At 35.0% G+C, this 26138-nt stretch overlaps 1 protein-coding gene across 2 annotated transcripts in view; it reads left to right on the forward strand.

Annotated features, from left to right (window-relative positions):
* The window catches only part of TUBGCP3 (tubulin gamma complex component 3), an 80444-nt gene that overhangs the window by 43555 nt on the left and 10751 nt on the right, over nt 1–26138 (forward strand). For both annotated transcript variants that reach the window (XM_039878806.1, XM_039878805.1), the window contains exons 12-19: nt 1710–1820; nt 2149–2257; nt 5754–5943; nt 9562–9697; nt 10582–10650; nt 14358–14493; nt 23213–23301; nt 23431–23562. In XM_039878806.1, the coding sequence (XP_039734740.1) occupies nt 1710–1820; nt 2149–2257; nt 5754–5943; nt 9562–9697; nt 10582–10650; nt 14358–14493; nt 23213–23301; nt 23431–23562 (972 nt within the window). The remainder of the gene's footprint in view (nt 1–1709; nt 1821–2148; nt 2258–5753; nt 5944–9561; nt 9698–10581; nt 10651–14357; nt 14494–23212; nt 23302–23430; nt 23563–26138) is intronic.

Raw genomic sequence — 26138 nt, forward strand, 5'->3', positions numbered from 1 at the left:
GGAAACCTAGAGCTCCAATAAGGATAATACCTCACAGATTGAAACAGTAGATGAACTTAAAACAATGGTCATTAATGATAAAACAAAAACTGGTCACCAGTGGAGGATAGTAAAGAAAGACATTATCAAATATATCCTCTTGATTTCTTGATATAGTCAAAATTTCCCCCTTTAATCTATTAATATAATGAATTATAATGATAGTTTTTGATGAGGCATTTTAGTTCAGAAAAGGATGGTGTATTAAGTAAAGGTACTTACCTGGCCAGTAAAGAGAAAATGCTGTCCAAGAGAAACATAGACCCCCTATATCATACTATAGCCAACATAAATTCTAGAGGGATGAAAGATCTAAGTAATAAAAATAATGTAAATACTAAAAGAAAATTATGGAAAATATTCCTATAGTCTAGGAATAGGATGATCTTAAGAAGGAAACTCAGAAGGCATAAAGGAAGATGTTTACCTATATAACCAAAAATAGAACAAAACATAAGCATGGAACATACTATAAACAGTGGCAAATCAATAACTTGGAAATATTCAGTTCGTAATAATGATTCATAAGCTGTCACTATCCCTAATATAACAAACATTAGATAAGAAAAAGGCAAAATCAGTAGAGAGATGGGTTGAATATATGGAAAGACAATTCACAGAAGAAAAGCAAATGGCAATTAGTGTTATAAAAATAGGCCCTACTTCCTTTGTCATCCATAAAATAGTACAACCAACCATTTCACCTAACTGACAAAATCTAAAATGAACAAAGATGTAGAATATAGAGCATCCATCCTGCTGGTAGGAATATCAATTAATGTAGCTATGTGGAAAGGAAATCTGGCATTTCTATTTAAAAAAAAAAGCTACTTTGATTCAGCAGTTCTGCTATTAGAAATTGAGTTTATAGAAATAATAACACACAGTCTGTTAGGGCATATGACTGAAAAATGATAATGGCCTCATTGGAATAGCAAATTAACAGGAAACAATAGCAATTTAGTTTTTTCCATGTTCTTTCAGATTTCAGTGATCAAGCTGGTTGGTGGGGACAGCAAAGGTGAGAAGCACAGTAGACAAGGGAGAAGCTTTGAGCACGGGTGGTTCTTAGGAAGGGCTACTAAGAGAAGGTCAGTTCCTGCAATGCCACTCGGTAGACTGGTGCATGGCCATTCTTATATCATGGTCTACTTGTAGCCAATAGTCTGTGAGCAGAGTACATGAGCTTAGGTTCCTCTGTGTTCCAGACTTGGGGATCTGCAAGAGAGAGCCTGCAGGGTTGGGGGGCACACTGATAGAAGGAGACACAGCTAAGTAGATGGAAGAAATGTAGATAGAAAAGCTCTACGCAGCAGGCATCTCTAGAAGTTGGTATGTTTTTACTAAGTTCCAAAGTAGATTAGGCAGCCCTTACACTTAGATCATCGATGTTACACAGCAGGGGCTATAATTCATAACAAAGATCATAAGTCTTCAAGAAACCTTGTTTTTGTTATATTTTGGTTTTAAAGGTCTGGAGAATATGCTATTGCATTTAAAGAGATCTATCCAAAATGCTTTTTAAAACAAGTTTTATTGTACAAACGGTAAGTTTCCTGCTATTTGAAGAACTTTACTTTATAGAGTAACTTATTCTTTGATGTTACTGTTAGCTAATATTTTGCCATGAATATCACTTTTTAATCTTTCAATGCCTTTTTGTTTTTCAGTTTTTTGTAGCATCTGATCCAACAGTTAAAACAGATCGACTATGGCATGACAAGTATACTTTAAGGAAATCGATGATTCCTTCATTCATTACAATGGATCAATCTAGGAAGGTAGGGTTAGGAGAGATTTTTGTGATTTTGATGTTTTAATGCTATATTTACTTGGATCATGTGACAAACTAATCTTCAATTAAAATTTTGTTGAATTTTAGGATTGACATTCTTGAGGTTAAGTTTAGATCAAATACATCGACTTTAATATGTGTTTGTTAATAACATCTTTTCAGTTCTTAGAATTCACTTCATCCTATCCCATATGTACTTATGTTTAGTTTTTGATCAGTAGTTAATTTGTTGCTTATGAATATTTGTAGTAGTTGGATGATGGATCATTTTAATTTTATAAGGTAACTCGAGGGTATTTTCTTTTTTTTTTTAGGTCCTTTTGATAGGAAAATCAATAAATTTCCTACACCAGGTTTGTCATGACCAAACGCCCACTACAAAGATGATAGCTGTGACCAAGTCTGCAGACTCACCGCAAGATGGTATGATGATGATGATAATGATGACAGTAGTGGTGGTGGTAGTTTGAAGTATTTTTCATTCAACAGGACTGACCCATTTTCTAAATTATTATCCAAAAATACCTGATTACACAGTGTGATATGTATAAAACATCCATTACTATGTAAATTTCAAATTCTCATTTTTATACAGTTAAACAGTAAGCATTAGAATAAGTATAGCTATTTTACTCTTATTTGTGTTACTTTTTTAAACAATATAGTAACAGTATGCCAAAATAAGAAAATAAATCACAAAATGTTGCTAATGATAACCATACTTTGGAACTCAGAGGCTCATTCAGATATCAGCAAGGATTCACAAGAGTTTATTGCATTCAAAATGCTGCATAAATTTATGCCTGTATTAAGTGATTTATGGTTTTTCCTCATTCACTGCCATCTTTTATTTTTTCCATTTACTACCTGCCCCAGCCTCAATAATTTTATAGTATTTCTTTGTGTGGCCAACTTAACATGTCTAGCTTTCTGATCTTGAGTATATTCGTTATTTAGTAATGTCATTTTGGTTCATTCAAGTGTACTTTGCATAGGATGTTGTGGTAGCTATAGGGGAGATAATATGAATTCACCATGGTTGTGCAATTAATGAATTTATAATCTAGGTATGGAGATAAGATGTACAATAATAATGAAGAATAGAAAGTGATAAATAAGATGTATGAATAATAAGTGCTTTCAGTATATAATATAGTTATCTGTAGGCAGTATACTGTATAGAAGATCACCAGAACTTATTTATATAACCAAGAATTTTTATCCTTTGACCTATATCGCCCCATTTCCTCATTTCCTCAGGCCCTGTAAGCACCATTCTACTGTCTGCTTCTATGAGTTTAACTATTTTAGATTTCCCATATAAGTGATATCATACAGTATTTGTCTTTTGTGTCTGGCTTATTACACTTAGCATAATGTACTCCAGATCTAATTATGTTGTCACAAATGGCAGAATTGCCTTCTTTTTTCAGACTAAATATATTCTATTGTATGTATATACCACATTTTCTTTATCCATTCATCAGTGAATGGACATTTAGATTGTTTCCATATCTTGGCTGTTGTGAATAAGGCTACAGTGAATGTGGAAGTGCAGATCTCTCTCTGAGATACTGATTTCAGTTCCTTTGGATAAATATCCAGAAATGGAATTGCTGGATCTAATAGTAGTTCTGTCTAATTTTTTGAGAAACCTCCATACTGTTTTCCAAAGTGCTGAACCAATTTACATTCCCACCAGTAGTGCACAAAGGTTCCCTTTTCTCCACGTCCTTACCATAACTTGTTATTCCTTGTCTTTTTAGTAGTAGCTATTCTAACAGGTATAAACTGTTATCCTTGTAGTTTGATTTCCATTTTCTTGATGATTAGTGATGTTGAGCATCAATTCAAATACCTGTTATCCCAATTTGATTTTTAGTATCTAAGAGGACTCACTGGAGAAGATTTCTAAAATGTATTCGAAATGTACTGAAAATCCATACAAGGTCAGGGCCAGCTGTAGAGAATTGGGAAGTGCCTGTATCACGATCCTGCTTTAAGAGAGGGCTCCATGGCATAACAGTAGGTCCAGCTGTCCGCATCAGACTCCTCTCCCTCTTACCTCTCCCGCTTACCTCCTCAAGTGCACTTAGTACACCCAACTTTGCATATACATTTTAGAGATCCGTAGACCTCAGATTAGTTCCTATAACGGAGAGATGTGATCCAAGTAGAAATTTTTGGGACATACCTATGTTTAAGAGTTAGAAGAAGCAAGAAGAGCCAGGAGAAGAGTTGTATTGATAGATTTTGACCTTTTCTTACTTAGTGCCAAGAGAATAAGATCAACCTGAGAGGTCAGGTAATGTGTGCCTCTACTCACTGTGGAGACTCAGAGGCACGGATTGTGCTGGTGAGGCAAAATAACATTGTAAAGCAACCTGTGAAGGCCTGCTGTGCAGGAGGCCTCCATGGAGATGGCTGCTGAGATTAAATTATCGCTGTAATGTTTTCTCGGTTACAGCGACTACTGCTGTGCCTGTCATTCTGTCCACTGCTGCAGTCTGCCGAAGGTTTATTTTGCTATTAAGCTTATGGTACAGTTGGGAAGATAAAAGATGCAAACCCTAAAGAACTGCTAGTAATAAAAAAGAAACAATGGAAGAAGTCAAATATATACTTTTTATATGTGGAAAAATTTTGATGATTTAAAAGTGTGACTAAAGAATAAATAGTAAATTTTTGCAAAGGAGAGCATGCCATATGCCTAAATCATTAAGGAATAGTAGTGTACAAGGAAGCTCTGAATCATCTACTTTGGGCTAAAACTGATTAATTTTAAACCTTTAGAATGAAAATCCTGTATGACCCAAACAATGATGTAGTAAAAACATTTCTGGGGGAAAAGTATTTACCTTCTTAAAACCACCTAGATTAACAGAAATATACACTTTCTCCCCTTAAAATATGACCATGGTACAGCTCACTGAGTTGTGTCCTCATGTTACTGCATCATGAGACTTCCCCTTCTACAGAAAATGGTATGTTTCCCTTACAATGGACGCCCTGGTTTTCCCATATTAATGTGTAATTGGACTGGCAGCAATACTTAAATAGATTTTTCATTTTTCATATTCCGAAGAACAAACAAAAAACAATCTTAAAGTTTTCTCACATTTTCAAATTGGTAACAGGTTATGGGAAAGACTTAAACTGGACCCTAAAAACTTTACTTCTTGCTTAACCTTAAATAAGTATTCTACCTTTTCTCAGTTCTAGATTGTTTCTTGACATTGGGATTATTTTCTAGCTCAAGCGTTACTATGGTTTTTAAATAAAATTAAGTATTTAGATATATTTTATAAACAGTTTTCTGCTACACAGATGTGAATTAGTATTAAAAAGCTCTATTAATCTCTACATGCTTTTTCTTTCAATATAAAGCTATGGAAATGCTTTTTTTTTTTTAATGTTACTGCTCTGAATTAGGCTTCTTTGTTAGTGACAACCTGCTCTTATTACATGTCCCCTGAAAAATGTCAAAATCTTTCCCTAGAGTTTACTCTGTTTTGGCTGCATGATAACAGTACTTAACCTTTACACTGAGTTTCACAATTCACAAAGCTCATTACATGTGCCGTTTTGGTTTATTCTTGAAACTGGTTTTGAAAATATCTTATAGGTATGTGCAGGCGATTCAACACTGACCTGCCCTACTTTCTTTGCACTTTTCACCAAAGTGTTTTCGTGAGATTTTGATTTAATTACATTGTGAGCAGGGCCGTTAGGGATTCCTCCACTAGGTCACATTGCAGATGTCTGCTGTTTCCTGACCGCACACATGATCTATTTGGGCTGTCACTGATGCCATTTGTAGGCATTGGCGATGATTTTTGCACATGTGCACCTTTAATATTTCCCTTGTTAAAATACAAATTAGGTATGTATGTATTCTTTTCTCTTTTGTTCTTTACAGCTGCAGATTTATTCACAGATTTGGAAAATGCATTTCAGGGGAAAATCGATGCGGCTTATTTTGAGACCAGCAAATATCTATTGGATGTTCTCAATAAAAAGTATAGCTTGCTGGACCACATGCAGGCCATGAGGCGATACTTGCTTCTTGGTCAAGGAGACTTTATAAGGCATTTAATGGATTTGCTCAAGTAAGAAAACTTCTTATTTTTATAAATATGCAGTAGATTTCAGCATGATAAAGTGCCTTACAATTATCGTTTATAGAATAAATGCCATTAGAGGAAAATTTTTGAACTCTTACTAGAACATATTGGTAAGATAAAATTTGAAGAGATAAAATTGTCACATTGTCATGTTAAAATTTCTTTGTTTACTTGTTCTGTCCTTTGTTCAGAGGAGAAGCTTGTGTGCTTTACAGATACTGTAGCACTGATAGTCTAGTGTATAAGGAGCACACAACGTAATCACAATTAGCTTAGCTTTAGTGTGAAAGTAGTCAAGAAATTAAAATGTATATTTTAAAACTGAACTTTTTAGTTTACATTGTTTCTTGTTTAAAAAAAAACAACTCAAAAAACAACTACTCTTTGGTTCCATGACGTTAATTAAGTGGATGTCCTTCCCTTCCATCCGTAGAGATGCAGACAGCTCTGTACCAGAGCCTGTCATCCTCCTGGCTCTAGAATAGACCAGGGGTGCCCAACAGCTGGTCTGTAGCCTGATAGGAACCAGGCTGCACAGCAGGAGGTGAGCGGTGGCAAGTGAGCGAAGCTTTATCTGTATTTGCAGTCACTCCCCAGAGCTAGCATCACCAACTCAGCTCCATGTCAGGTCATCGGGCATTAGATTCTTATAGGGACACCAGACCCTGGTGCCAAAAAGGTTGGGGACCGCTGGAGTAGACAGACCCTTGGGATACCAATCTAGGGTTCTTAGGCAGCACTGGTGAGAGTGTGGGCCACAGCATGGAACTAGTGATTTTCACTCAGATGTATAAGAATGAAACTTATTTTTATGTCCTCTTAGGACACTTAAAATAGTATATTACCTTCCAATCATATCTGTGATAATTGAGCAATTTTTTCGGGCCTTTGGTCTTCAGACTTCATTATGCGTCAGAATTCCCTAGAGAGCTTGTTGAAATGGATTGCTGGGCCCACTTGTAAAGTCTGGTTCAGTAGATCTAGGGTAGAGCCCAAGAATGTGCATTTATAGTAAGGGCCCACCTGAAGGTGATGCTACTGGTGTGAGGACTATGTTTTGAGAACCCCTATTTCAGACACATAAGCTCATGTAGACCCACCTCTAACTAGAAGTCAGTCTTCAATATAAAACATAATTTAGTTTTTCCAGGGCACACATAGCAATAACTGACCTTCTGCATGTTCATAGGTGACATTGATTAATTAGCTCATGAAAGAGTTGATTATCTGCTAAGCATAAATGCTTTGTGATCATACTTACCAAAGTAGCATTTCTGCACTCTAAGAAGGGATTTGCTACTTAAATATTGGTCTTGAGGTCAGTGTCTGTTGGAAGTGTGAGTGGTGATGAGTTTTTAAAGGAGAAATGTTCTTTAAATGCCATAGGACTAAAATGGGAGTACATGTGAGGATGTAGGAGGAGCAGATCCACAGGTATAGATGTGCAGGTTGACGCAGGTAGAGATTAGCAAGGCTTATCTTACAGTTTAACGGTAAAGCAAAATTTAGAGGTCCATGGCAACATTATAGATCAAATCATTTAGCCGACTTAACGTATTAAAACCTTATGCTAGGGTTTAATATTTAGAGTGCCTCATTTTTGCTATTAAATGAAAAATTTATTCTTAAAGGCATATTTTAAATTTCTGCCTTTAAAGAGGAATGCCATCAATCTCTTGCTTGTCTCAGTTTTATTTGGGTGACAGTGATGTTGTGGGTCCCTTTTCACGTGTCTCTGCCCGATATTTTACTGACTTGAAGGTAGAATTTATATGCACACCTGGGGATAATTGGCTGTATTCTTAACTTGGTCAGCTCTTGGGCACAGAAATGTTAGCTTCATATTTAGAAGCCCATTCAGGAATGTTTGCTCATAATGCAGGAGTAGTTTTTAGCCTTTAGAATCATGATATCCTTGGATCTGATTGTTTTGATTTAATGGAGATCTATCTTCCCATTGGATCTATGTAGGAAATTATAATACTTCATGCTGCTATAGGCTAGTCTTAAGTTGGAGAACTTCATATTTGTTAACATCCTGGCACATATAAGTATTTTCATTTTTTGATAATTTTTTATTTTTCAATTAAAGTTGGCATGTAATATATTAGTTTCAGGTGTACAACATAGCGATTAGACATTTATATAACTTATGAAGTGATCATGCCAATAAATTTGTGCCCATCTGACACCCTACAAAGTTATTACAATATTTACTATATTCCTATGTTATACTTTACATCCCCATGACTGTTTCATAACTACCAATATGTATATCTTAATTCCTTCCCCATTTTCACCCACCCCAAACCCCTCTCCCATCTGGCAGCCATCAAAATGTTCTCTGTATCTGTGAGTTCATTTCTGTTTTGTTTGTTCCTTTATTTTGTTCTTTAGATTCCACTTGTAAGTGAAATCATATGGCATTTGTCTTTTCCTGTCTGACTTACTTCAGTCAGCATAGTACCCTCTGGGTCTATCCATGTTGTTGCAGGTGACAAGATTTCATTCTTTTTTTATGCTGAGTGATGTTCCATTGTATATATGTACCACCTCTTCGTTGTCCATTGATGGACACCAAGTTTGTCTCCATATCTTGACTATTATAAATAATGCAATGAACATATGAATTCACATGTCCCTTCAAAGTAGTGTTTTGGAGTTTTTGGATAAATAACCAGAAGTGGAATAACTGGGTCATGTTTTGTCTCTTGTGATAGCCTCTGTTTTAAAGTCTGTTTTCTCTGGTGTAAGTATTGCTACCCCAGCATATTTGCTTGTTTCTATTTTCATGAAATATATTTTCTACCTTTTTACTTTCGGTCCATGTGTGTCTTTCATTCTGAAGTGAGTCTTATAGATAATGTATGTAAGGGTCTTGTTTTCTTACCCATTCAGCCATTCTACCTTGTGATTGGCACATTTAATCCATTTCATCTAAAGCAATTGTTGAGAGATATGTAGTTATTGGCATTTTATTATTCATATTGTCATCTTTATTAAAGAAATCCCTCTAACATTTCTTGTAATACTGATTTGGCGTTGATGAACTCCTTTAGCTTTTTGTCTTAGATTCTCATATCTGTCCTCTGATTCTAAATGATAGCTTTGCTGGGTAGAGTAATCTTGATTGTATGTTCTTGCTATTTATCATTTTGAATATTTCGTGCCAGTCCCTTCTGGCCTGCAAAGTTTCTGTTTAGAAATCAGCTGACAGTCTCATGGGAGCTCCTGTGTAGGTAACTAACTGCTTTTCTCTTGCTACTTTTAAGATTCTGTCTTTGTCTTTAACCATTGCTGTTTTAATTATGATGTGTTTTGGTGTGGGCCTCTTTGGGTTTATCTTGTTTGAGATTCTCTGCACTTCCTGAGCTTAAATATCTATTTCCTTCACCAGGTTAGGGAAGTTTTCAGTCATTATTTCTTCAAATAGGTTTTTAATTTCTTGCTCTTTGTCTTCTTCTGGTACCCCTATAATGTGAATGTTGGTATGGTTGTCTTTTTAGTTTTTGTAATTTGAACTCTTTTTATAATTTTAAGATTTTATACAGCTCATTAAGAATTCAAGTAATGTTTTCTTTTACTTTTAAAATATCTGTTAAGACCAGAACTTGTCCGTCCAGCTACAACTTTGTATCAACACAACTTGACTGGAATTCTCGAAACTGCTGTCAGAGCCACCAATGCCCAGTTTGACAGTCCTGAGATCCTCAAAAGACTGGATGTGAGGCTGCTGGAGGTACTGCAACTCTGTGTTCTTCTATACAATCTGCACAAAGCAGTGAGCAATCTACACAAAGCACTGAGACCAGGGCATTCATTCTTGCTTGATGTTTTCTATGTTGTTTATGGCACAACTAGTCTAGTCTAATGGGTAAGAGTTATTACTGAAAGACTGGACAACCTGAGCTTGAATCCCTACTCTGTCACTTGTTATGGTGTGATCTTAGATATACCACTCACTGTACCTCTAAACCACACTAGATTTCAGTTCTCACCATACAGTGGGGGCCCCTCACAGGGCTGTTGGACAAAGAACATGCAACCCTTGTCACAGTGCTTGGTGGCACATCATGAATGCCTAGTATATTATATAGTTCCTGTTAATGGTAATGTTGATAGGAGGCATAGAGATAATATATAGTAATAACATTTATCAAAAGTAGATGTTTTTAGTTTGTTTGATAGAAGATGACTTTGCTTAGGAGAATGAATATCATAAATAGCAGACACTGTTTGCTCAGTTATGAAGAAGGTCCAATAGCAGAATTTGTTGGGAGTTCTTTAAAATGTTAACTTTTAATATAAGGCTATGAATTTTGTCATAGGGAAATGGTGATGAATTTTAAACACATTTTATAATAGTCATTTAAAAATATGCTATTCATTCCAAAATATTTTAGAGCACCTACTGTGTGTCTGTCATTGTCTGAATGCTGAGGATCCAGGATATGACAAAAAGATGTAATTCTCTGCTCTCATGTAGCTAAAACTCAAAACTATTGAGTGGTTTTTAAAAATTGGGCTTTATTTTACTGCCTGTTCTTTGAGAATTAGACAAGTTGTTCTATAATAAGCTTAACACTGGTGGAAAGTCCTGCAGTTGTTTGTTTTTGCTCTTAGGTGTCTCCAGGTGACACTGGGTGGGATGTCTTCAGCCTGGATTACCATGTCGATGGACCGATTGCAACTGTAAGATCATTTTTATAGTTGTCATAGCTATTTAGATTGCTAAACATTTTGTTGTTTTAGAATTGGCTTTCTTCTCTAAGAAGTTCTAATTAAAGTGATCATTTGACATCTGGGACGTACCCATTGAATAAATACTTAAGATAAAATTGTGTGTATTTTTTAAATAATCATTAATGAGAGCTGAAATGCTCTATTATTTTAAGAATACTTAAAAATATCATTTGATCTATCATAGATTTCAGCAAGTATTTAAATGGATTATTCATTTTGTTCCATTCTTAGACTGCAGCAACTAATTTAGGATAATATGAAAGGAACTATAAAGTGTATTTTAGGAAAGTCGTATTTTTACTACTTAGGTAAAATTTGATATTTAGTATTCTCTTTAACTAACGAGAAATAGTTGTGCTATTGTTCATAATGCTTTTACCATGCATGAGGAGAAAAGTACTATTTCTTTTAACAGTTACCAAATCACAAAAGATTGACCAGCAGAGTTGTCTTTTTTTGTGTCTACAATTAGAATGCCCCCTCTTGAGTGCTCATTCTTTTATTTAGACTTACGTAAATTCTCCTTGACTAAGATACCTCTTGGAACTTGTTTCAGTTATTTTTATATCTGAAATATTGAGGAAGGACATGCATTTCTTTTAATTGTTGAGAAAAAATACTCTATTAAAAAGTAATATAATTTGGGTCTAAAATTTCTCCCTAGCGTTTCTTAAAGAGTTTGACTCCATGGTTGTTCTGCCTCTCAGGGTGTAAGTCGTATCCCTGGCTAGAATAGTTTTATCAAAGCCATACTCTCTCTCTTTTCACTTTTAGATTAACAGATTTTCTGTTGGCAAATGGTTCTATGTCATGTCTACTGTGAAATGGTAGCTAGCTGAAATGGCGCAGTTAGTTTTGCAGATAAATTACCAATGTTCAGACTTGACCAGATCAAAGCTACCATATTTTAAATGCGTAACTACTCTCAAATTTAATTTTTGGTCATATTCAAATTAGTTTTTTCACCTTTGACTTGTATCCTGAACAGTTTTAAATAATCATAATGTACAAAACAGGATATTTGAATAATTATTTAAATTAGAAAATTTCATATTATCTACCTTGTTAATATTGTATATGTTACATATTATTTTTTTCATAATGGTATCTTTTTACCATAGTAAAAACAATTGTATCAATTACTTCACAAAATGTAAGTGCCTTGAGTTATAGACAAACTGAACACAGTCTGTATATACAATTACTTAATTATTTCATAATATTGCAAATCTTCCTAGGAGTATTAGTCATGCATTGCCTGCCTTATAAAAAATTGATCATACAATATTATATTTTTAAACTTCTAGATTTTTAAAAGCTCTAGAAGAAAGAGTCAAGAAAGGAAGTTTATAGTATAGATTTATTTGAAAAAACAAATTTAGGATACGTTTCTATCTATGACTAATAGGTATCAGTTTGTATGCCAACCCCAGTGAGTTGATGGTACAACCTGGGGGGCTGAATTGAGAAGAATATTATAATTGATTAGCAGAATTTGCCAGGGACATCATATGGGAAATGATCTCCTGCATTTCTGGTCATTGCTGTTCCAGTCTTAGAGTTAGTTTATGTCCTGGGTTGGTATAGTTTTAGCTAAATGGTGATTATTGTACAACTGCAGGTATTCACACTCATATTAGAAATTGAAATAATTTTTACCTGTCAGATTAAATTTTGTGCAGTTGTATGCGAAGTCACTAGAACGATGAAAAGAGGACTATTACATGTAAAAATATACTTTTAGAGTCAAATTTTGGAAGAAAATGGTTTTTCTACATTTCCCTGTTTATTATATTATCTCTTCTCTTTCTATTCTCATTAATTGAAATTATCATTCTTGTACATAATTTAATTATAATGGGTACATATATTAGATATATAATTTTATATAATGCATAATTTTAGCCTCTTATTAACTATAAAGAAAGGTTATGGAAAGATTATCTTTCCTTTTTTACAATGAGCAGGAAAAAATCCATTTATTTCTGATGCTGATCTTTAGGATGTTAGATGAGGTGTTGGAAGCTTATTTGTTTAATTTTATCTGAACTTTATTCTGTTGTAGGCAGTGAACTAAAATACCATATAGATAGCAAAACTAAAATATGGAGCATGTTTTCCCCTATATAAATGCAGTGGAACATGAGTGTCTTCCTCTTAAACAGTTAATAATTCTAGAGAATTGTGATTAAACTGATTTTTTGTAAATCAGGTCATGTTAAATGTGCTTTTGGAACTTGGTACTTAAAAAATTCCTATGAGATACCATTTGTATAGCAAAGACTAATTTATTTGTAAAATTAATTTGGTCACCATTTCTATAATTACAAGAATGTTAATAGTCTAGGCAGCACAGCAAAATGGATAATCTATAAAACATTCATAGTTGATTTTGGAGTCCCCTCAAAGTATCTCCTAACCACTCCTATTTAGACATGTAATCATCAGTATTGAGCACCTACTAAATACTGAGAAGTGCCAAGAATATATAGAATAAGACAGGGCAGAGCATTCTATAATTAAATGCTGTGGATCAAGCTATAAATATCTTAAGTGCTTGAAGAGAGAAATTGGTGAGACCAGGCAAAGGTGGTCTTTGGCTTTGAGGAATAGGTGGGATTTGGGCAGAAGAGAAGGAAGGACTAGGGCATAGAACAGTACAAGACAGTAATGTGAGTCAAGGCCTAAGGGTGTGAACAAACAAGGCTGGGCTCAAGGGTGAGCAGCAAGCTTTGTAGGATGTGCTCCTGGATGCCTAGCTTAGACCTGCTGCTGAGTGTGCAGGCCCTGCTTGGACTGGCTATTTTCAGTAGCATATATAAATGGATTCTCTGCTGGAGGCATACAGAAAGGGATGAAAATGTGCCTATTTCTGTGCTGCACACGCATGTGTCAGAAAAGTGTTTGGCTGAAGTCTGCAAAAAACCCCTATTACCTGTATGCATGGGACATACTTATACTAGAAAATTATTTGTGGTTTATCTGACATTAAATTTAACTGGATGTCCTGTGTTTTTATTTGCTAAATCTGGCCCCTGTAGGAGAGAGGGAGGCATAGAAAAGCAGGCCTTGCACACTTCCTCCCCACAGGGATCATTTTCCCTGGTTGTGAAACTGCTGTCCATTTGTGAAGTCATCTTCAGAAGCGATAAATACATGTGTTAAAATAACCCGGAGACTTTTTTTCAGACCGGAGATGCTTCTAGGCCTTCCTTTCATGAGAATCATCACCCTCTCTTATCTGGTTAGGGTAGAAAATACTGCTACACATTTGGAGTTGTAGCGAAGAGGCCACATTTTAGACTAGGATTAAGCTAGGTTTGAAAATCCTTGTACACCATTTACTAGCTGTCTAACCTGAGACCTCCGTTTCCCCATCTGTAAAAGTGGCATAAAAATAATCTACCTTCTATTATTGTGGGTTTGTTTGACATGCTGCTTAGCACATAAATAATTAATGCAGTTGTTATATAATGACACTTTCCTAAAATGTACCATATTAGTTGCTTACATACTATTTAGAATCTATTAGAGTTGATTGTGTGGTTTTTTGGCTTTTTGTTAAAAAAAAAAAGGGAAAAAAAAGGATTGAGACCTGTACTGGGAAAATCTTTATGTCACAGAATACTATTAGCCTGTCTTCTGTTTTTTTTCAGGTGTTTACTCGAGAATGTATGAGCCACTACTTAAGAGTATTTAACTTCCTCTGGAGGGCTAAGCGGATGGAATACATCCTTACTGATATACGGAAAGGACACATGTGCAATGCGAAGCTCCTGAGAAATATGCCAGGTAAACCTCCATCAGAAGGCAGTCAGGATGAGCTGTACGGTCTAGCTTGGCTTATGCTTACCAGCAGCTTCACACTCTGTGGTGTCCAGCAGCTTAGCAAAAATGAAACTGTTCTTAAAAGTAGTTGAACTGAAAAGTGATTCATCATTTTGCTTTGGATTGGACTTTTGTGATAAGGTTCATTTGTAATATAGCTTATCTTGACTTCAGTGCAAATCAGAAAAAAAATTGAGTCAAGTTGGATTTTTTAGACCATGAAGTTTCTTTTAGAATCTCATTCATTTTTCACGCTGGTGTTCATATGTATACTTTAATATAAAAAATATATATATATATTGTTTTTTTAAGAAAGCCATTTAATAAATCACTGGCTCATTTAACATTCACTTAGTGTTTTAATTAAAGTCTTTTTGGGAATTGCTTTAATGTTTCATTTTGGTTCATAAACCAGTACATAGAAATATTTTATAATATTATTTTATAATTAAAAGCTATAGTAAAAATTCTCGTGTCAGATAGTCATTTTATTTTAATGTCATAATAGTGAATGACTTCAATTAGTAGTTTTGCAATCTTTATATTGAAATTGAGTTTGGTCAACCTTTGAGAAAATATTTCAACAAATATGTCTCTAAAGAAGAACTAAACTCTTATATTCTTAATCCTTTGGTGAAAGTATTGAATAAGGAGCAATTGTTTGAGGAAAGGCATATGCGGTCTTTGCTCGTTTTCTAGGTCAAGGCCTGTCCTTGAGCAGCTCCCAAAGTTTCAGAATAATGGTGGCCTGGAGGATATCTGTTCATGTGTTGACATACAGAATTGGCAGTTTTTACTGAGCATCCATGTTTTCTCTATTCTCAGCAGATATTTTCCCGTGGATCATGATACTCTTATGTTTCTGGCCTAGCTTCCTTTGGATTCATTTTATAGAAAATTAATCATAGGATCCTCTGAAATAGCTGAGAAGGAAGTGAGGGGGGATAATTTCTTTTAAATAGTGTAATGGTTTAATATCCACTTTCCAGTAAGTGTGGGTTGACTAGCATGTGGGTGCCTCTTGAAAGGAGAAAAGCGGAGGAATCAGAGAACCTTACACTGTCTCCTGGCTCTGATCATGTTCCCCATGATCTAATGAGCTTCTCTCATGGTGTGCCACAGGATTTCTCACTTATTTCACTGAGCATGCACTTGTAAGGTATTCAGCTTGCCTGCAGTGCTCCTTCTCTGCATTCTTTGTAATACTATTGAGTAGAGCAGTTCTTAGCTGTTACTTCTCTGTGCCAGCATCTTTCTTATTGTCTGATTTAGATCCATGCAATATGATGCAAATACTTTGTCATTGTATCACTCTTCTCCTTTCAAAATAAACATCTGTATTATGTATAGCCTTGGGAAATCTGAGCTCTGTAACAATTTTGAATATTAGCCGGTGGTGATACATTTTTCTGATTCGACTCAGCAATGTCTATGTGAATTTGCTTTTCTCTTGTATTGAGTAATCAGCAGTGAGTTTTGTTTTCTACCTGAAGATAACTAATATATTTGTTTGATCAATTTCCTATGTATGGGGAAATTATATATTTTATCTTTTATAAAATTTTAACATAACTTGATCCTGTCATATAGAGTTTAGTTTCAGCTTCTTTCACGATCTTGTTTTCCTGTCATTAAAACTTCTTCTAAAATATTTTTAATATTATAATATTGCCTCATGTGTATATATCATTTTATCTTTTCTTTTTGATTGAACATGTAGTCTTTTTTTTATTGTTTTTCCATTAATATAAATAATGCCATAAGCTTTTTGTCAATGTATATTTATATGTCTCTGAATATTTCTTTAGAATAGATAAATTGGAAATGGAATTGCTGGGTTAACAGGTATGAATTTTATAGTTTTATATTTACTAATACTTAGTATTTATATTATAACTCTGTTGGTACATATTGTCTGTTTACTTTTCAGGAAAGTTATACCAATTTAATTTACATCCCCATAAGCACAGCTCGCACTGCTTAAAAGTTGTCTGCATTGCTGTTCTTTTGGCTAACGTTGAATATTACATTCAAACAAATCGTCAATTTGATAGGTGAAAATGGAAGTTTATTTTAATTTTTTTAATACTTAAAATTATCAATCAGTGTAAATTCTTCTTCTCTCTTTCTCTCTCCCTCTCCCCCCCTCCCCCGCATTTGTATTTCTTCATGCAAACGTTATTTCCCCTCCTTGTTTTCATTGGAGTGTAATGTTCTTTGGTTTATAAGGAAGTGTTTTAAAGTCATTAGTGGCCAGGCAACTTAAAGCACAGAAACCAACCACATAGTCTTGTTAATACAGCAAATTTAGAAATGTTCCATCAAACATAAATCTGAGGCAAAATATAAAAAGATTCTATAAAGTGCTCTTATAAACAACTTTTGGAGTTCTACACATATGCACAGTGTGTATGTGGATAGATTGGTTTGGTCATATGTACAATATCAGTAATTATCACCCTAGGAATCATTTTAATAATATTCATCAAAATAAATGGGTTGGAGTAAATAGTTGCACTTGAAACTGATTTGCTTAGGACAAGAGTTTTTGATAATGGTCTACCAAGATGTTTATACCGGATTTTATATATTTGCCATTCAACTGGACAAAAAAACAGTTGATAATAAAATGGTTTAAAGATTTATGTCCAGTGGTATGGATTTTTTTTGTTTTTGTTGTTAGATTCAGTTAATCTAAAAAAGTGTCTTTATTAGTGGCAACTAAACTTGTATTTCAAATAATGTTTAACAAAATGAAAGACAGATATAGGTTCGTTTATATTCTTTCTCAACCTTTGTATATTTAGAGGAGGGAGGTCTCCCTCCCCATAAAAGTGATATTAAAATAATCTTCTTTTTGATCCTTATTAGAAATAAAATAGATCGTGGTGGAGGTGAGAGAGGTAGTCAGCTCCCTTGTAGGTGACATGTTGTCATGGGACTATTAATGACATTTTGCTAGTTTAATTGGAAGCTATTTTTCTTTCTCAGTGATTAGTGTTCCAGACTTACTGAAATAACTTAAAGACAGGTAGACATTTTTCTCTTCAAAAGTTTCTTTTTGTGTCTCATTTTTCTATGTATGGATGTGTAAGTAGTCCTCAGTAATTATATATTTATAAGAAGTTCTCTCTGCTGGACTTTTAAGTTGAATGATTAGTCAGCACAGTGGCTGGACTGCATTGCCTGGGTTAGTCCTCAATTCACCAGCATTGGGCTGTGACCTCAGGCTGATTTTCTAATTTTCTGCCTTCATTTCCTCATCTGGGGAGGGGGGATGATGACAGCGCTCACCTCCTAGGGCTGTCAGGTTTACATCTGTTTAAAGCACTTAGACTTGTGCTACCTTGGGACAGTAGCACGTGCGTGTACAGTCGTTACTACTTGCTTATATGGCGGACATCAGATGATGTCTGCAGGAGGACCTTCACGGTGATTAGAGATTCTGAACCCAGGAGATATGGAAAATCCTTGTTCTTACCAATGTCCTTTGAATCTGTAGTCTTGAGAAGTAAATCAGATGGATAATTTGATAAAGTCACTTTTAAATATAGTAGCATCAGTTATATATACAGGTTGAAGGAGGTAATTATGAAATTGTGATGAATTTCTAGGGTATTTTTTAAAAAGAAACTTTTATAATTTTTAACAACACTCAGTGCTGTTTTGGGTGCATCTCCACATGAGCAGATGCTTCTGACTGAAGTTGCATAAACATGGTCACGTCCTTTAAGAGACATTTGTAAACTTGAAGTTCTTTCAACAACCTTTAGAGGGCAGTAAAGAATTACAAATGAATCTAACACTTAGATCCTAAACAAACTAAAGAGTGGTCATTCTTGATGTTGTGTATAAAAATGGTTTACTGTTAAGTTAGCCTTGTGGGTGATGTACTCTATTTATGTATTTATTGGACCTCAGTGCAGATGTTGCTTTGCCTTGGAGATTCTTAGAATATTTGTGGCCCAACCTAAAAACACAAATACTTATATTAACTTTGTTTTAAATGTATTTTCAAGGTGTTGGGTAAAGAGATTCATGGAGTATTTCAGTTGTAAGTTGTTAAGTTGTTTTTTGGGTTTTTTTTTTTGTTTTTTTTTTTAGGAATTAAAGGACCAAATCATTCCTGTGAATTCAGTCTCCTTCTGAATTGTGTTCATAGTCAGTCATTAGAGCCTTAATTGGGCAGTGAGAAATTCCAAAATACAGTATATAGAATTTGACTGATTCCTCACATGAGGAAGAGAAAGAATTGTAGTATTACAGGGATTTCAGACTCTTATTATGTGGCTTATCAGATTCCTTTCAGTAGACAGTGTCCTCATAGCAACAGCCATAGACCTCTTCATTCTCAGAGGCTTTAATTTAGCAGAGTGCCGTTAAAGATGCTATCCTCTGTACTCATTTTGGACACAAGAAAAGATGACGATTTTTCTAGAAAGAAAATGTTATTTGGTAGTATTTTAAGAGTATAAAAGAAAAAAACTCATTTTAATATTGTTGTTAAATTGGCTTTAGTCATGGAAACCTCTTGAAAAGGATGTGAATTTAAATAGTCAAGACATAGATGAATGCAGACTATCTACTTTGATTTTGAGGACCGAAATCACTCAGTAAATAATTATTGAGAGCCTACTTTATGCTGCCTGTTCTTGGTATCCAGTGACGAATATGACAAACAAGGCGGTCGGTCCTTGTGGTCAAAATGTTTATTGCCTGCTAGGGCAAGATGGACATTTAAACAGGAACTTACATTACACTGGGATAAGTTGTTTGATATGGGCAGCACCAGGTGCTATAGGAATACAAAAAGCAGACACCTGACAGATGTAGGTAGGATAAAAAGGCTTGGCAGTAGTATCCAAGTTGGCATCTAGAGAGGAATATGTTAGTCAAGGGAAAAATGTTGGAGTGGGGAGTAGGGAGTAGGGCAGTGGTTTTATCAGAATAGTGTATTCAGGGAGCAGATGAGGAGGACGGGGCAGGAGAGCTAAGCATGCACCAGGTCTTGAGAACCTCAAATGCTGTTAGTCGTTTTGACTTTATGGCAGTGGGAGCCATTGAAGTGTTTATTTGGAAGTATGACATGCTTGGATTTGTGTTTTCCAAAAGCTCCTCTGGCATCACTGAGAAAAATGGGGTGAGAATGGAGGTTGGCAGACCAATCATTTGTAATAATGTGTGACGGATGACATTGGCCTTGGCAAACAGCAGCTGTGGGGTTGGGGAGAGTGGATGGATTTGAGAGAGATGTGGTAGGTGGGACTTGGTGATTCAGTGTGCAGAGATGAGAAGTAGGGTGGCAGGCAGCCAAGGTTTCTGACTTGAACTGGCGGGTGGTGGTATCATTCACTAGGCCAGGGAGCGCTGGAGAAAGAGCATATTTAGGGGTAATACTTTGTTTCAGGTACATTAATTTGAGATATTTTTAAGGCTGTATGCCATTCATCTGGTTAGATTGACCTGAAGCCCAGAATAGGTCCGAACTAGAGATAGAGACTTTAGATGTCATTAGCTTAGATAATACTTGAAGCCACAGAATTAACAAGGTTTCCTAAAAATAAAGCAAGAAGAGAAAATGTCTTGGAGTAAAGAGAAGTGGAACAGGATCTCCTAAGGGAGATAAGGAGGGACAACCAGATAGGTGGGCAGAATACTAGAAGAGTATAGTTTTCCTCTGAAGCCGAGGAAAGAAGTATTTCAGGGAGGAAGGAAAATCAAATCTGGCCACAGTTGCAAGAAATCAACTAAGGCAGAAAACCGTTCCTGTCATTTGAGGCTGACTTTGGCTAGGGCAGATGAGTAGTGCTGGCTTTGCAGTGAGAGACTAGTCGGGGTAAAGAAAGGAAGACAGTGGGCCATACTTACTCTTGCACAAAAGAAAGGGTGGTGGCTGGAGACCTTTGTTCGTCTAAAGAGAAATTTCATGCTATTCTTTGAATCATGGATATGAAAGAAAGGTAATGTCATCCCTAGAAGAAAAAGAAAACATTAAACACAAGATGAGCTGGGGTAACTTCCATGACTATTATTGTGTGTATTGGCATATGTATGAGCTTCACAGCAGAAGGTAGAAGAGGATTCCTAGAGGAAGGCAATTCCGCAACCTAGGAAGAGAGGAAATAGAAAAACATGAATTCATTGAATAGTAAAGACTAACTATTGTTTCCAAAATAAGGAAAAATAAATAGTTTCTCAACACATAGAACTAGTTGAGTCAAATACCGCAAATTTTAGGGTAACCTAGCACTTTGTATGCAATTTTTTTTTTTTTTTTTTTTTTTTTTTTTTTTTTTTTTTTTTTTGCTAAATGTTTTTGTCTTGTAATTTAGTTGCATTTTTATTTCCAGGTGCGAGTGGAATTAAAAACTCTAAAAGATTAATCAGTAGTGGAGAAATTGTACACTCAAGTAAATCAGAGATTATAAAGCATAATTAATGAATTAATTACTACATATCTATTTATTAAACTGTCACAATGCCAGAGAAAAATTCCAGCTTTATAAAGGAGCTCAAAAGTGAAGTGTTAAAAGGTGTATAACCTGCTACTAAAAACCAGCATGTTATCTAAGTGCTGCTGGGTATGTTGTTGGTGTGACTTGCACACCAACTAGCAGAGATCTAAAGAAATATGGACTTAAAAGAGACAATAAAAACGAGTTTTCATAGAATTGAGCTCCTTTCATATGTATAGAAAATTGACTTGGAGCTAGACAATGGAGAGTAGCCACAAAAACTTTTTTTATGTTCTGTAATAAATGTAGCGTCCTGCAGAGATAGTACTGAGAGTAGTCTAGTTAACATTTTCATAAGTCATCTATCAGTAGTATATGAAGGAATCTATAATTTGTCAGTGATGTTCAATTTTCTCTGGTAGAAAAATGTCAAGATAGATTAAATGTAAACTGCACAGTTTCAGAAGGCTGGAAAATAAGTTGATGGCATTCACTGTGAGTATGTGCAAAGTAGTACATTTTAGGAGACATTCAAAGTGGACTGGAGGATAGACCTGGGAACATTGGATATCACAGTGAGACCTGAGTATCATTGTGTATGATTTGTAAAGTCATTACCCAATTTGTTTCCTGATGAAAAAATCCACCGAATTCTGTGATAAAATTAAGAACATTAAAAAAAAAAATTAAGAACATTAAAAAAACCCAAACCTTCCACAAATGTTATCTAGACTGTTTATATGATTTTGTTTGCCACACTGCAAAGAAATCAAATCACACCCTAGAAAGATCTTGAGAATCAGTATGTATTGTGCAGGCCTGCACTCATGTCGAATGTTTTAAATATACACCGACAATGCTCCAGGTAAGACCACCTGGCTTCAGGGGAGAAGATACAGTCTCATCATTCCAGCTGTGGGTTAAAATCCAAAATAGAGTTATAAATGGTAGTTACTTCGCTGAGAAATTTACTTAAACCATAATATGGGTGAATATTACTTAAAACAGCTTTTAGCATGCTCTTTTACATTGAAAAGTAATTTTAGTCAAATACGCTATGAGTATTAGACTAGAAATCTTAGCCCCATTTGATAGTTTTAGTAGAAAAAAGTACATCTTCATTCTAGGCTTACAGATGAAATGTGAAGCTTATAACCTGTTCTTCGGGGAGAATATTTACCATTGTCATGGATTACAGGTTCCTAATGGTGTGGAAGACACCAGGTGTATTTGGAACACGTGCTGACCTTCTGAGGAGACAGTGCTGTTTCTTCACTGGCTAAAGAGTACATGTTAAACCAGGCTAGCAAAATCCCCACAGTGTCACTTAGCCATTAACTTGGAGAAAGTATTTTTTAAAGTATATATTGTCACTGTTATTTTTTTCACACCTGTTTATATATTTTATTTCCTCATTACTCTCCTAAGAAGGGACAAGAATGAGTTCTTGAATAACTTCATGCAGCAATGAATTATTTATCTAGGTAGCTAATTAAAGGCATTTGGAGCAGTAACAAGAACATGTCAAGTCTGACCCATACTGAAACCTCTTTGTAGTCCTTCCTCTGATGGACCCATCTCTGATTGAGCCCTCATGTACAATAGGGTCCCGTCATACCCTGATAGATTCTTTGAATGAGAAATTAAAAGTGCGAGCAGAAAATGGCCACTCCGTGGTGACCTTCAAGCCTTTTGATGGTTTTATAATCTCATAAAGAATACTGGCAGAGTATGGGCTCAGGCCCACCTCCTTCCAAGGTTCATGTTTCTCTCAGGTTGCAAGGTCACATTTGGGTCCTTAAGGAAATGTCACTTTTGTCTCCAAATAGCTAGGGAATAGTAAATGGTTAATGTAGAGTAGGCAGACTCATTGTAAAGAAGCCATAAAATTGAATTTATATTCAGTCAGGATATTGCATTATTATAAGAAAATGTTTCTATTTAATTTTCAAATACAATTATTTTGTTTTATGCCATTTCTTATTAGGTCTTTATGTTCTGTACAGTAATATAATGCTACTTGATTAGATAGCTAAACCCTTGTTAAGCTTGAACAGCACAGAAATTGATTATGAAAAAGTTGTTTCCTGTTTTAACGGTTTAAGCTACTAATGCTTTTTTTTTTTTTTGGAGAGATATAGAGCAGATATAAAGGAGAGAGAACATTGTGTTGGTTTTACGTGTATTTCCTTGTGGTGTGTAACATTGATTCTTTGACTCTCTTGCAGAGTTCTCTGGGGTGCTGCATCACTGTCACATCTTGGCATCTGAGATGGTCCATTTCATTCATCAGATGCAGTATTACATTACATTTGAGGTACATTCTAATTATCTGTTGATATTAGTTTAAATAAGTCATGTCTTATGACTTTGGTGTTATTTATAAATGATACCAAACTGGGAAGAACACAACATTATCTCTGAATTTTTCATTGTTATATCTTAGGTGCTCGAATGTTCTTGGGATGAACTTTGGAACAAAGTGCAGCAGGCCCAAGATTTGGACCACATCATCGCAGCACACGAGGTGTTCTTGGATACCATCATCTCCCGGTGTCTGCTGGACACTGACTCCAGAGTAAGGCCAATGTGTAGTTTAGAAACGAGAAGCAGGAACAATCATAGTCTTCTTTTCTTGGGTTCCTTTCAAATGGAGAATCTTAAAAATTGCCTGATGTCCACATTAGTAGTATTCAGACAGTTTTATTAATAGTTTAATATCAAAGTGCACTGTTTCTGAACAGAATTGTAACAATAATGCTGAAACAAGAATGTGCTCTAAAATAGATGGAAAAATGGTGAAGAATATAATGTCCATTCATTTCCTAAGTGTAATAATAATATCCTCTTGCGGTTGTTCAAAAGAGAAAAATTAGCGATAGCTTTGAGTTGTGGAGGGAAACTCTCTGAACAAAGTAAACGGAGCAAGACAGTGTAAGAACGAAACAAACTGGTAACTTGTTTAAAAGTCAGGAGAATGGTGTGAGGAAACGCAGGGCCCTCCGGGCTACACGCTCATTTTCTTAATCTGGGATAATGATCTTCTCTGTTTTGTCTTTCTGTCAGTATCTGGCTGCATGAGTTAGAGAATAGGCTCTTTGCCTAGAGAAATCCTAAGCATTTGTAGGGCCCCACGCTTGCTTTCACTTGAAACAACTGTATTGCGAAGTCAGAGGCAAAATTTCAAGTACAGTTTTGACATTAAACATGTGACTTTAAAGGAATATTAGGCTTGCAGAGGCCTCCCTCCTACCAAGCCTCCACTCTCTTCAAGGATTCTTCTGTGGGAATCGCAGTGCTTAAATTTTCAGTATATCTGGATTATCCAGTCATGGCTGGGAAAACATTTTGGTATGCCAAATTCCATTATTAAAGAGTTATAGATCGTATGTGTAAAAAAAATTGCTCAAATCAAAGATGATTCTGTCTAGAATGTTTTTATAAATGTATTGAAATAATGGCACAAAATTAATTTAAAATACTTGGAATATAATTAGTAATTTAAGAAATATACATCTCAAACCTTAAGCGTCTATTACTATTTTTAAACCTCATCTTTATCAGGCTGGGATCATAGAAAGTTTCACATTTTCTGTGAATTCTGTCGGTTGATACATTTATTTTTCAGTAGATGTAGATGAGCATCCTCATACACTATTGGGTGAGTTCATGTAGTAACAAATAGGACATTATTCCTGGCCTCAAGGCATTCGCTGTCATGTGTGTCCCAAGTGCCCTGGTCAGACAGCACAGAGCCTCTCTAGTCAGATGAACCGAGGTCTCCATCCCTTTTCAGTTTTTGACCCCAGTGTTCTTGTGTTTTAAAGGGCCTGATACTCATCTCTGTTCCATAGATTTGTGAGAATTAAATTATGTAATTCACTTAAATTGTTCCTCATAGTATGTGGCCGTGTTAGTTGCTACTGCTTTTAAACTATTAAAAGTCATTGTGTGTGTGTATTTTATAGAGACTTACGATCTTTAGATTTAATGCTTTTCAGAAAACCTGTGAACTACTGAGGATTATATCCACACTGAAGTTAGTCTAATTGTGGTAAATAAGGAGCACTCATGCAACTAATAATATAGGAATTTAGCCCACTTACATATATGAATGTTCTGTATGAAACAAGTTAAATAGTCATACTTCTTGCCTCTAGATTTCCATTGATGTGAACAGAATCCAAGGGAGAAAATATTTTTTTCTTAACATAATTTTCTTGTGATAATGAATTGTTTATATTTGAGTTGTTCCCAGCTAACTTTATTGAAAGAGTCACTGTGCTGAAGGCTTAATAATCATTTCTGAAATTGTCCCTTGCTGATGGTTTTACTTTTAATTTGACAGTTTGTTTAAAATAATCACTAAAGTTTTTTTTTTTTTTAAGAAACCCAGTATATAAAACATTGAAACAATCTATGACTGACATAAATTAAGTATATTTTTATTATATCACTTAGTAAGAAAATAAGGCTGTTAGATACACATTAGTTTGAAGTTAGAGGTTGTGGCATGACAATTGCAGGTGTGTATGTACATTTTTATAATTTTTGTGCATTGTTGAGAAAAATCCTGAGTCACACAGTAAATTGTCACAAACTGATGTCACCACAGAACACACTTTTGTAGTTATCCTGTAAGAATGGATTCTAACAGAAGCTCATATTACACCTTTGGCTTAAAGTTAAACAGTAAAACACCTAATAGATTAATTAATTGCTCCAAAAATAATAAGTTTTTTTTTATTACAATAAAGAAACAAATTAGAGGAAATAAATCATTTTTAAAAACAAAATATTATACCATTTCATCTTTTGTTTTGCTTTTTTGTTATAAAATAAGATTCCTCCAAAAGAAAATACAGATTTTAAGATGAGCCGTATTTACTGTACAAATCTGAGTTGCTTAACTGGAAGAACAGGTACTTCGTTAGGTCCTGCTTTTGACCAAATCAGGTCTGTATTGTTGTTATTTCCCACAGGTACATTGTAGTAAGTGAAGAAGAAGATGAATTGTCATTTTGCAGTATTTGAGCTCTCTTGAATTAGGTTGTACTGGAAGTTATTTTAGCAAATAGTAATTTCAGTTTTGTTTTACTTAAGTGTCAGACGTTAGCTCAACTGTTAATGGTGCTGCTACAACTTAGTAAATGA

This window comes from Pteropus medius, unplaced genomic scaffold, assembly GCF_902729225.1.
Source record: "Pteropus medius unplaced genomic scaffold, Ma_sr-lr_union100, whole genome shotgun sequence".
NCBI lineage: Eukaryota > Metazoa > Chordata > Mammalia > Chiroptera > Pteropodidae > Pteropus > Pteropus medius.